This window comes from Perognathus longimembris, chromosome 25 (assembly GCF_023159225.1).
Source record: "Perognathus longimembris pacificus isolate PPM17 chromosome 25, ASM2315922v1, whole genome shotgun sequence".
Lineage (NCBI taxonomy): Eukaryota > Metazoa > Chordata > Mammalia > Rodentia > Heteromyidae > Perognathus > Perognathus longimembris.
This window is the reverse complement of record NC_063185.1, coordinates 15722061-15734939: the sequence shown is the minus strand read 5'-3', so window position 1 is coordinate 15734939 and position 12879 is coordinate 15722061. Positions and strand designations below refer to the sequence as shown.

The 12879-nt window shown below is 51.2% G+C and overlaps 1 protein-coding gene across 1 annotated transcript in view; it reads left to right on the top strand.

Annotated features, from left to right (window-relative positions):
* Col23a1 (collagen type XXIII alpha 1 chain) overlaps positions 1-12879 on the top strand; it is a 192940-nt gene that overhangs the window by 162627 nt on the left and 17434 nt on the right. Inside the window, exons 6-9 of the mRNA XM_048333849.1 lie at positions 4972-4998; positions 6690-6716; positions 7971-7997; positions 12173-12289. Coding sequence (XP_048189806.1) covers positions 4972-4998; positions 6690-6716; positions 7971-7997; positions 12173-12289 — 198 coding nt within the window. The remainder of the gene's footprint in view (positions 1-4971; positions 4999-6689; positions 6717-7970; positions 7998-12172; positions 12290-12879) is intronic.

The window sequence follows — 12879 nt, the reverse complement described above, 5'->3', positions numbered from 1 at the left end:
GCAATGGCAGGCAAGGCCCAAGAGTAAAGGAGAGAGCAAGTCCCTGACGCTCATACCAGATTAGCACCCCAGCCTATCAAGCCTCTGCGGCTCACCATGAGTTGGGGTGCTGTAAATTCATGCATGGCAGACATGCAGGGTCCACCCTGCAAAGCACCCACATCCAAGGATCTCTGGGAAGAGCACGAGCCTTAGCTAGACCTAGGCACAGAGGGCCTTTCTTCCCTTGCCCTGGGGCGGGGAATTCAAGTTTGGGAAAATGCTAAGCCCCAGACTGTCTTCCTGCCATCCATGTGTGTATGAACAGCCTGGCCTGAGAAATCAGAACCATACTGTGCTGACCTGCCCAGAGGGGGCCATTCCCCACCCCTCACCCATGGCCTGCCCCGGTGGAGGCTGGGAGGAGGACCATGGAACCTTCACACAGGAATGTTGGCTTCCCAGGCTGGGACCTCAGACCCCAACAACCTTGTAATTTGATGAATTGTCAACATCTGGGGCATAATTACTAGGCCCTGGACTGATAATCCTGGTAAGTCCTCTCATCCCAGTGCATTTTGAGGACTCCACGCTCCCCTCCTCCCCCACTCTACCCCCTGACGGGATGAGGAGCTGTCAGCATTAATTACAACCAGAAAGCCACACAGTCACCCAGCTCTGGCCTGTGGGAACAGTTACCCTTGTCTGCATCTAAACAGAGCCCATTGACGCTGTTCAGTTCCAGAGATGCTCTGGCTGAGCTCAGAAAGGGTTGAGCCACAATCAGAAGGGCCCATTCCTTGCCTGTCCCCACTCCCACCCTTGGCTTCATTCCTGCCTAGATGGAGCTAGCAGGAAGCACCTTGAATTCAGGGCCTGGGTGCTGTCCCTGAGCTCTTTTACTCAAGGCTATACTCTACCACTTGAGCCACAACTCTACTTGTGGCTTTGGGGGCAATTAATTGGAAGTAAGACTCTCATGGACTTTCATGCCGAAGCAGGCTTTCAACCACAGTCATCAGGTCTCAGCCTCCTGAGTAGTTAGGATTACAGGCGTGAGCCACTGGCGCCTGACTTAATGAATCCCTTGAAGCCCCAGGAATGGAATCACTTGACTCCATACCCTAAACTTACTTCACCGAAAACCAAGAATTTTAGTTCAACTTAAAATTTACCCCTAATCTTAATAAATGTAATGTAAATTTTAATGTTAATCTAAAGAGGGGCTCTAAAAGAGCCCCTTTTGCCGCTCTTGATCACATTTCTCAAAAGATGGCTCTGTGAAAGCCTGATTAGGTTGAAATAGCACAGTGTCCTGCTGATGGCCACCCAGAGGACTCCTGCAGGTCATCCTTGCTGCCTGTGTCAAGGCTGTGTAGACCCCAGTTCTGTGTTGGTTGCTTACAGGGCCACATATCTAGCTTTGGGCTGGGAGAGGAGGAAAGAAGGGACACTGACCTAGGACTTGACTTGATCTTGTCATTTGAAAGAATGAGCCAAGCACTGGTACCTTACACCTATCATCCTAGCCACTCAGGAAACTGAGACCTAAGGACCATGGTTCAAAACCAGACCAGGCAGAAAAGCCTGAGATTCTTACGCCAATTAACCAGCACAAAGCCAGACACTTGAATGTGGCTCAAGTATAGGGCACTAGCCTTGAGCACAAAAGCTCAAGGATAGTGTCCAGGCCTTGAGTTCTAGCCCCAGTACTAGCACACAAAGAAGGAAGGAGAGAAAGGGAAAAGGGGAGGAGAGGGAGAAAAAAGAAGGAAGGAAGAGAAGGAGGAAGGAAGGAAGAAAGACAGGAAGGAGAGAGGGAGGGAGGGAGGGAGGGAAGGAAGGAAGGAAGGAAGGAAGGAAGGAAGGAAGGACATCACAGCCTTTACTTTTCAGAAGAGGCCCCTGAAGCTGTCCGACATGCCTGTCCCTGAGAGAGGCCAGGGGCTGGGCCAGCACTGAGGACTTTATTGGGTTTTGCCCATGTGCAGCCTGTGTTTTGTTTGCTTCTTGAACATCTAGAGACATCCTGGAGCCCAGCTGATCTCGGGGAAAGAGTGACTTAAAGCAGAGCTCAGGCTTGTAAGCAGCTGTGGGGGGTTCATGGAGGGCAGAGGCGATGAAAACCACCGGTGGTTTCCAAAGCTTTGAACAGCCAGGGGCGGGCCTAGCAGGCATGGAACACCAATCGGCTCAGTGCTCTGGCTCGGAGAAGGGATTTGAACCCAGGCTGGGCAACATCCAGCTCCCTGCCCTTCCTAGATGAGCTGCTAGTGAGAAGCCCGTGACCTCTTTTCTTCTTGAAGTTATGCAGGAGTTCTAAGGGCCCTGTGTGGCCCATGGTGGCCAAAAAGGCTGGGCCTGGGGTGAGGTATCATCAGGTCGCAGCCCCGAGGCTGCCTGGGAGAGGGGACAGAGGATGGCTTCCAACCACAATCCTGCCGAGGACAGGAAGTCAGGGTCATGACAGCCAGGAGCCGGAAAAGTCAGGGCAGCATCTGGTGACCTAGGTGATGGCGGCACGGTTCTGACCTGGACCCCTAAGACCTTGGAATGGCCCCACTCTGCTCTCTTAAGACCCTAAGTGCCCCTAGTCCACCATTCTGGGATACAAAACCCCAACCAGCCATAAGGCTGGCAGCCGGAAGCACTTAGACCCCAATTTTCAGAATTACCCTGGTTTCCTGCCGCCACAAGCTCTGGCCATGCACATGGTCTGGAGCATTGGCCGCCTCAGCACAGGGCAACCGGGGGGTTGGGGGGAGAGGGGGGTCAAGCCAGGAAAAGCAGCAGCTTGCTTTTGACCCAGCAGGCAGGGTCACTAGCTCTCAGGCAGCAGAGAAGGGGAGATCAGCTACCCTGGGGCCAGAATGGAGGCTGCCCAGCTCAGGGTAGGTGGGGGGGGGGGGCGTCTGAGGTGGCAAAGGGGGCTGAGGGGAGACATATCAAGCAGAGACTTAAAGGTGGAACGTGCCAGAACACTCAGGGACACAAGTGGACCAGATGAGAATCAAAGAACCTCCATGCCAGGCCAGAGTTTACCCACAGCTTACCCAGTAGAACCAGAGAAATATCAGGGACAGATCCGTGTGAACCTGAGAGAGATCACCTCTCACCTCTTTTGTCTAGTTGCCGTTTATTTGGGAGTGGTTTTTGTTTTGAGTATTTTCAGATAAGATTGTGTTATGTAGCCTAGACTGGCCACAAATTCTTGATCTCCCTGCCTCAAGCTGCTCCATGCTGGGATTATAGGCCTGTGCCACCACACCTGGTCCCAGGAAAAAAAATGAATGAAAACATACTAAGGCCCAAGCTTCTTCTCAGCAAGGCCCCTGGGCCCCCTGCAAGGACCTCATTCCTGGCGTTTGCTGGGCTTTTTTTCTCCTCCCGCATTGTCCTTCCCTCTTCCCACACTCCAACCTGTTCGATCCAAATCTGAGAAGGCACCGGTGGCTCAGACCCACCATCCTAGCTGTTCGGAGGCTGAGCTCTGAGGATCACAGCCAGCCTAGGCATACAAGTCCTCGAGATTGTATCTCCAAATAAACAGGAAAAAAAAAGCTGGACTAGCTGGGCACTAGTGGCTCATACCTATAATCCTAGCTACTCAGGAGGCTAAGATCTGAGAATCGCAGTTCAAAGCCAGCCCGAGCAGGAAAATCCCTGAGACCCTTACTTCCAGTTAACCACCAAAAATCCAGAAGTAGAGCTATGGCTCAAGTAGTAGAGTGCTACCCTTGACCAAAAGAAAAAAGAAAAAAAAAAGGTAAGGGACAGCTTCCAGGCCCTGAGTTCAAGCCCCAGTGCCAATGTACACACAAAAATTAAAATTAAAAAAAAAAACACTACTAAAACCAGTTGACTCGGCATGCATCCCCAGCACCTGCTCCATCACAGGCCTTATCTGAGCACTGGAGATGAGCTGACCCTCTCCCTGACTCGACTGGACACCTGGGTAGCCCATGTGTTAACTGTCGCGTCATGTCATGTCATATGCGACAGACTACATATGCTAGGAAATGGGGATCGATGGCCCATCTGGGAAGTAGAGAAGTTTGGAGGGCTTCCTGGAAGGGGGAGTGACTGCTCTGGAGATGTATAAAAGGAGGAAAGAGGAAGCTGAGCAGGTAGGCAGCGTGTACTCCAGGCTGTGCTGCAGGGTCTACAGAGATGAGGGGACAGTGGTGGGAAGGGGGAAGAGGATCTGGCAGAGACCGAACAGCTCTGATCTACAGTGTCCCCATGGGATAGAATCCCCTTCAGCCCTCCACAGGGCGGGAGCTGGTGGGCTGGGGAAGGGTCTCCAGTAGAGGTTACTGTACTGGGCTGGCTGGCCCTTTACAGACACCACAGAGGCCCTGGAGGCCCCTGAGATCCCCGGGCATGCAGCACCTGCCCTGGTGTTATTTGGCTTCTTCTGGCCCTTTTCTTTCTCATGCACAATCCACAGCCATGCCAGATGCTCAGAGACACCCCCCAGGACTCCACCAGCTCAAGCTGGCTTAGGGAATCAAAGTTGTGCACAAACAAGTGGGCAGGGTACTTGCAGCGGCCAGCCCTCAGCCTTGTCTTTCCATCTCAGATCTGCCTTCCTCTCTGTGACTCTTTCTCAAGCTGTCCAATGGCCCCAGGGGCTCCAGGCTCAACCCCACTGGGGGAGTAGGCTTCTCCCCCAACCCCCCTAAAACCACCATGGGATGTCCCAGCCATGACACTCTGGCCCAGGATGGGTCTCAGCCTCCTACCTGCAACTGCCACCTTGGCCAGCAGCCCTACACAAGCAATGGCGGGAGAGGGGTGTCTTTAGAGAACAATTGGGGTTCTGTGGTCAGAGGAGGGAATTGTGAGTAGCAGACAACATGCAAATGTTGTCCCTATCCTCCTGGGCTCAGGAAAAGCTTTGATTTCTCGTCACTAAATAGGGAACTGGGGAACTTAGGATGTAGAGAAAATGCCATTCCTATGTGTGACCTTTGCTCTCTCATTTTTCAGGGACCTCTGGGTCTGGATGGCAAGCCCGTAAGTAAGAACAGGGGATCCCGGGATGGAGTGGGAGTACCATGGTGCACCCAAGGGAAGGGAACCCTGGGGCCTTGGGCCAGGGGAGAGAGAAGCCACTTGGAGACATGTATGTCCATTGCCTGCTGACTGCAAACATCATCTGTCAGATGGGTGTGTCCACTCTTCTCTTGGGGATTTGGGGTCTGCAGGCCACCCCAGCTGGCCTCAGGCACGAAGTGTCTCTGATATGTGCTCAAGGTTTCTAGAGTGAGCATCAGGCTTCAAAGTCTCAACACCTGGTCCAAGAGCTTATGGTCCATGTGCATCCCCAGCCAGATGAGCAAGATGCACAGGGAAACACGGCACAGTTAAATGAACAACTGGATATGGATTGATGAGCAGAGAGATGAACCAGTGGGTTGACAGACAGACACATAGATGCATGAATGGATTGTCTAGTGAGGTAATTAATAATTATACAGACAGATGAATTTAGGGAAGAATGAGTGTGTTAGTGGGTGAACAAATAGATGTGATTAAGCAGACCGTGAATGATTTTATTCATAAGCCAAATTATTAAAGGAGAAAAGGAAAGAACTGACCACCTAGGTTAAATGAATGAATGAGCAAACCAGTTGTATTTAGGAAGGTATAGAGGCTGGTAAGTAGCCTCAGTCCTTGGTCAAGGGTATCAGTCCCAAAGTGGGCTTCCCCAGGCTCGAGACTCTGAACTCTATGAACAATGCTGTGAACTGACCTTCCATAAAACCCTTAGAAACTTGACAGAAGTGAAAGAGATGCTTCCCTTGCAGCCACCATGGTTTGCAAGGGGCCACCCCCACAGTTACACAAACATGGAATGAAGACAGGGAGGGAGGGAGGGAGGGAGGGAGGGAGGGAGGGAGGGAGGGAAGGAAGGAAGGAAGGAAGGTGGATGGGAGGATGGCTGCATAAATGGATGGGTAGGATACATGGATGGGTAAAATGGATGGATGGATGGATGGATGGATGGATGGCTAACCAACCAGTCAAAGGATGAGTGGATGCCAGGCTGCTGATTTCAAGGGATAATATGCTTCTGGAGAGAAAAAAATCTCTTGTCTGCAACCCACCTTATAGATTTCAGACAAACACCCCCAGTATAATGGCATCACCAGCATCTGGGCCCATGCAGATGCTAAGCAGTAAGGATCTGTGCCCCAAGAGAGGAGTAGCTAGTGTGCGTGCCCCTTTTCCTGCTGAGAAGATACCCATGGATGGGGCTGGGGATATGGCCTAGTGGCAGGAGTGCTTGCCTCGTATACATGAGGCCCTGGGTTCGATTCCCCAGCACCACATATACAGAAAACGGCCAGAAGTGGCGCTGTGGCTCAAGTGGCAGAGTGCTAGCCTTGAGCAAAAGGAAGCCAGGGACAGTGCTCAGGCCCTGAGTCCAAGGCCCAGGACTAGCCAAAATAAAAATAAAAAAAGATACCCATGGACCCTTGCTGGTGACCTCATTTCCCTCATGCTGGGGACTGAGGTCTGGAGCTCCCACAAGGTGAAGGCAGTTCTCACTAAGGACTGACTTGTGTGTCGTTTTTCCATTCAGCTGCCCACAGCTCTGCTCAGTTTCACAGGCCTGTCTGCCCCAAAGCCATGGGGCAGCCAGAAGGGGTACCAGCCTAGCCCTCCTCCCTCACACCTTCTTTCTCCATCTTCTTCTCCAGGGACTTCCAGGCCCCAAAGGGGAAAAGGTAAGTGTTGCCGGAGCCTTGTCCAGTTGCCGTGGGCTGTTGAAGAACTCCAGAGACCTGTTCCAGCACTTCCAGAGTGTGACATTGAGCAAGCCACGACCCCTCCTAGAGCCTCCAGTCCCCTGTCTATAAAATGGGGCACATAATGCCTCTCTCCTAAGGTGGTCATGAGGCTAACATTTGGGAACAGAGTTTGCTTAGGAGGGTTGAGTCTGAATTCTGACAGCAGAGCTTAACAAAAGAATACAGTCTGCCCCTATGGTTGGTTCCTAGCAGTGAAACAGGGTGCCAGAAGAGATTGGGAAAACTGAACAGTGTCAATGGCTCTCTCTGTGGGGAGATTACACCCTCAGAAAGACAGAGGCAGAGAGCTAGTTTTCTGCCCCTTGTGCCAAAGGCCACGTGCCTTTGATCAGCATGTGCCTTGGAAGGAAGCTAAAGAGATGTGTGTCCAGAGCAGACCTCTAGAGAAGGGCCGGGAATGGTCAGGCCACGTCGACCCCTGACCTGAAATTTGGAGATGGCAAAGCAAGAGCTTTGAGTAGGAGACCTTGCTGGGAGGTGACCTCTTAGGTAAAGAGCAGGTCAGAGTTTCAGGCCACCATCCAAGCTGAAAGGCCCACCACCAACTGCGTGGTTTTGGGCCAGCTGCCTCCTCTGTGGGCCTTTGTTTCTCCATCTGTGAATTGAAACTAACCTCGCAAAGCTTTGGAGAGGATTGCAGGAGAGAGCTGCATGTTCTTTGGCAATGAGGAAGATACCAGTTAGTAGGTGGTTGATTGTCTTCTCGCTGGTTCTGGCAGATGCCACTGAGCCACAGAAATACTTCAAGCAGGAGCTTTGAAACGAGAGAGAACTGGTGTCTTGGTATCTATTATATATAACACACTACCCTGAAACTTTCTGGCTTACTGTATACTTAATCAATGTTGTCCCTCGCTGGTCCAAAGTCTGGGGAGTTCTGAGACCACAAAGTGAGAGCAGTTGCCCTGTGCCACCCTGGCTGGGGCTTCAAATGGCTAGAAGTCAGCTGTGGACCAGAGGATGCCTGATCTCCAGCTGTGTGACCTTGGACAGATTCCGAGGCTTCTCCATTTCCTCATTGGAAATGGAGATTGACATCGGTTTACCTGGTTTTGTTACCATAAAGTCAGACCCTAGATGTGAATCACCGAGTACATGATCAATAGGAAATGGGAAGACAAAAAAAGAAAGCAAGCCATAGTGATCTGTTTCTCTGTGTTTGGTTCTCAGGGTGCACCAGGAGACTTTGGCCCCCGGGTAAGAATGGAGCACCACCTCCCTCACCCTCCCCACGTGGTTTGTGTGTCGTTATTATCATACAGCATAGCTAGATTTCTCCAGAGCTCGATACAGAAAGAAGATTGAGGCAGCCCCTCGTTTCTGCCTGAGGCCACTGTGTGAAAGCCCCGGGCACCCTGGTCTGGCCTAAGCTGAATCTTTACAGTGATGCTGCATCTCCCACATAGATAGCAAGTACCTGACAGATACCCTGGTCCCACACTGCTCACCATGGATAACCAGCCAGTGGGGATGACCTAGTCCCTAAGACTGACCTTCCTGAAGGCAGATGGCGCCAGGAAAAGGGAAGGCCAGGCGGTCAGCCGATCTGACCCCAAAGCTCAGCTCTGGCATTTAGCGGGCAAGTTACCTTCAAATTTTCTTCTGTGGTGAGTGAAGGCGGCAGCTTCTCCCTCAAGCAGGTGCTGTATGGATTCACTGTAGTCCTCAGCCCACACCCAGCACCAGCGTGAGGACAGTGAATGGGGTGTCTCTGCTAGCCCACCCCAACCTCACTGACCCCTGGGCCAGAAGCTTAGAAATACTTTGTACTGAGCTGCGGTCTCCTCAACTGAGGCTGAACCCAAGATGGGCCAAGTGGGTCTCAGCCGTGACTTGCCTTGCCCTAAGCAAGTTCCCTTGCTGTTCCCAGCAAGTTCCAGGATAAAGACCACTTGCTGCAGAGATTGAGGGGTAGGTGTTAGCTGCCCAGGAAAAGGCCAGATGGAGTTGTACACCAAGTTGTTTCTAAGAAGGTTTAGGGGAGGACATTGCAACCCAAGGGTCAGCGCCCCCCCCCCCGCCCCCCGTTAACCATCTACATGTGCTAGAAACAGGAGTGGGATGGAGGATGAGTGAGCCACTGGGAACCAATAGGCACAATCTGGGGGGAGGGATGGGGGTGAGCGCCAAGAAGAGACCTGGGAGTTTGGCGTCAAGCTGGGCTGGGAGCCAGCTCTGCAGCTTCATGGCTTTGAGTCTAGTTTCTTGGAAATGAGGACAAAGGGACAACATCAAGGGATGTTTGTGATCATGAGCCTGGATCAGGAAAGAGGTGATCCAGGCAGTTCTGAGGGACAGCTGTCCTGTGCTGTCCCTGTGATGGAAGGGCAGAACCAGGGCCAATGAAAGCTAGTTATTTCTCTAAAGTCAAAGAATAAAAGAAAATGCTCATGTTGTTTTGTGGCTGCTGAGAAAATTTTTGCTTCCTGGGTGGGTGTATGGAAGCTATTCTTCAAAGCAGTAAGGCCCAGGGTGTGACAGAGTCAAAGGGTGGGGAAAGAGGCCTCAGCTTTTGATGGACAGCAGCAAAGAAGGAGCCAACAGAGCAGACATTGGAGCAAGGGATCTGCACGCTCAACATTCGGCTGCCTTTCTCTGAGCTGGGTTAATTGGCTTTGGCTCCAGGAACTGTTTTATTTTAAAACCCTCTTCTCACCACTTTTCTGAACATTCTCCCTGTTTGCTGACCTGACCAGATGGTTTTCCCACGGCTCAATGCGGGTTTCATAAGTAGAGACCTCAGGGCCTACCATCTCCGCCTCCTCAAGGTACACTGGCTGAGTGAGGGGTCTGGGCCTGCTGATTTGCTGTGCTCCCCCATCCTGACTCACCTGTTTCCAGGGTCCAACCTCAGACATCCAGTCCCTGAGGATGGAGGGGTTGGGCTAAGCCAGGAAGAAACATATACACACACACAGGACCTGTTCAAGCATCTGAACTTTACACTTTCTGCTTCCATAAGTGAAAGCCAGGCCACAGTGACTCCCAAACTGGGTGAGGCCTCTGCACTGTAAAAGAGGCCACAGGAAGTAGAAGGGAACACTTCCAGATTAAGTGCCACATGGTCAGGTGACCTAACCACACTGCCAGTTTTTTTCCTTCTGTCTGGAGTCCTGTTTTTGGTTTTGGTTTTTTTTTTTTGCCAGTCCTGGGGCTTGGACTCAGGGTCTGAGCACTGTCCCTGGCTTCTTTTTTTGCTCAAGGCTAGCACTCCGCCACTTGAGCCACAGCACCACTTCTGGCCGTGTTCTGTATATGTGATGCTGAGGAATCGAACCCAGGGCCTCATGTATATGAGGCAAGCACTCTTGCCACTAGGCCATATCCCCAGCCCCTGGAGTCCTGTTTTGATAAGGACCTCAATGGGGCCAGACAAATCAGAAAAGCTGGAATGGTAGTAGATATCCAAAGCTTCTGTTAAATGTTTTTTTTTTTATTGTGAAAACAAGGGAAATACGTTTTAAGTGTGGTTTGCTAGAAAGCTTAACTCTTTTTCTGTCATGGTAACTCATGGATGAAGAGGCATCCAAAAGAGACCTTGGCAGTGAAAGTAGGCTCAGCCTTTCCAAGCTCTAATCCAGAGGGAGTGAGTACTCTCCATGGCCTCCACACACTGCATCTATAAAATGGGACAACAAATTCCCCTTGCCAGCTCATCACAAAGGTTAAAAGCAATTACCTCAGCCAGGTGCCGGTGGCTCAGGCCTGTCATCCTAGCTACTCTGGAGGCCGAGATCTGAGGATCATGGTCCGGAGCCAGCCAAGGCAGGAAGGTCTGTAAGACTCTTTTCTCCCATTAACTGCCAGAAAACCAGAAGTGGTGCTGTGGCTCAAGTGGTAGAGTGCTAACTTTGAACAGACAAACAAACAAAAAAAAAAAGCACAGGAACAGTGCCCAGGCCCTAAAGTCAAGCCTGTAGTCGGGGCAGGAGGGGAGGAGGGGAACAATTATCTCAGGACCACTGGCACTATGGCTTGGTGTGACCTTTGCTGGGCCTCTGTGCTAGAGTTGGGCAGTAAGAAGGTGCCAGTTAGCTGGATGCTAGTGGCTCACACCTGTAATCCTAGCTACTCAAAAGGCTGAAATCTGAGAATCAAAAGTCCGTGAGACTGTTATTTCCGATTACCAGCAAAAAGCCAGAAGTTGAGGTATGGCTCAAGTGATAATGCAGAAGCCATAAGCAAAAAGAAGCCAAGCAAGAGTGGGAGGCCCTGAGTTCAGTCCCCAGTACTGGCACATGTATACACACACACACACACACACACACACACACACACACACACACACACACACCGTGGTATGTTATATTGTTGGATTCCCCCATGCAGAGTGGGTGTAAGGTGAAGGTTCTGGTTGCCTGAAGTCTGACCCAGTACTAACATTGGATCCAAGAGTTAGGGACTTGGTGTTGCATGAGACAAGATGCCCCTTCCTTGCATTTGTTGGTTTGTTATTTTTATTTTGATATTATTATAGACTCACATGCATGTGCAATAAATAGACACCCAACATACAGTTCCTCTCAAGGGTGTCATCTTGCTTCACTGTTGTATAATCTCATGGCCAGGAAATTGACATACAACCCACCAGCCCTATTCAGATTGACCCAAATTTAGACACGCGCATTTGTATGTGTTAAAGTGTGTGGTTTGTTCTATGCAGTGTTATTACATGGGTGAATTTGGATAATGGGTGGGTTTGTATAATTTTGCCATTCGAAAATGTTTTGTAAGCCGGGTACCAGTGGTTCATGCCAGTAACCCTAGCTCCTCAGGAGGGCTGAGATTGCAGTTTGAAGGCGGCCCCAGCAGAAATCAGTGAGACTTTTATCTCCAATTGACCACCAAAAAGCTGACAATGGAGCTGTGGCTCAAGTGATAGAAAAAACAGTTCTGAGTGAAAAGACTAAGGGACAGCACCCAGGATCTGAGTTCAAGCCCCAGGACCAGCAGTGAGAGAGAGAGAGAGAGAGAGAGAGAGAAAGAGAGAGAGAGAGAGAGAGAGAGAGAGAGAGAGAGAGAGAGAGAGAGAGAGAGACTGACTCAGTCCCCTTTGGGAAAGGAGGATGGGTAGGCACATGCATTTTCACCTACCTCCAGCTCCCCTAAACACCGTATCTATGGGCTTCAGGTGCTGGACAGTTGGCTCATTCTCTTGGAGTATAAAAGGTCCTGTTGGGCCTCTTAAGTCAATATATAGCAACCTGGCCCTTTGTAGGGCCACTGAGGAGCTCAATATTGAAGATCCCTTTCAGCCTGCCTCAGGGTGGAGGAGTAGAAGACACAGGGGCTGCCTGTCTAAGGAGCTTTTCTCTGGGGCTGGGCTTCCTTCCCCTCATCCTTAATGCCATGCTAAACTCCTTATCTTTTAGGGAGACCAAGGGCAAGATGGAGCTGCAGGGCCTCCAGGACCCCCTGGACCACCTGGGGCTCGTGGCCCTCCTGGTGACACAGGGAAAGATGGCCCTAGGGGGACTCAAGGTCCAGCGGTAAGAAAAGCCATGGAGTCGGGACATCCAAACCCTGGCCCCAGAGCCAACCTCAAATCCCACACTACCCTAGTACAAACCCAACAGCAACCTTCACCCCATTCCAGGCACAGAACCTAGACCCAACCTTAACTTGAAGCCCAATCCCAATTTAAATCCTCTCTGTGACTCCAGATCTGAGCCAGTCCCTTACCCCAACTAAGCCTAAATCTAACAGTGACCGGGTTCCTAACCCCAACAAGACCTTGCCCCCAAACTTATTCCCAAGTCCTGATTCATGCCCCCAATTCATACTATTACCCAGATCCTAACCCTGACTCCCTATAGACTCTGACCCTGACTCCAAACCAAGGTTGATTTCCCAAATAGCCCCTTAGCCCCTGACCTTAGCTGCAGTCAGCCCTAGTCATCACCCTCACTCTGCCCCTAAGAACCAATCTTCACCAACCCTTCTTCCCCTGCCTGTCCACTTCTCCTCCCTGGTGACTGTTAGGCTCAGCTTTCCTCTTGTAGTCTTAACCCAAACCCTGAAGGCCTCTTATACCTCACTCTACCACCCCTAACCCGACCCCAAGTATCCCAGCCTGCCC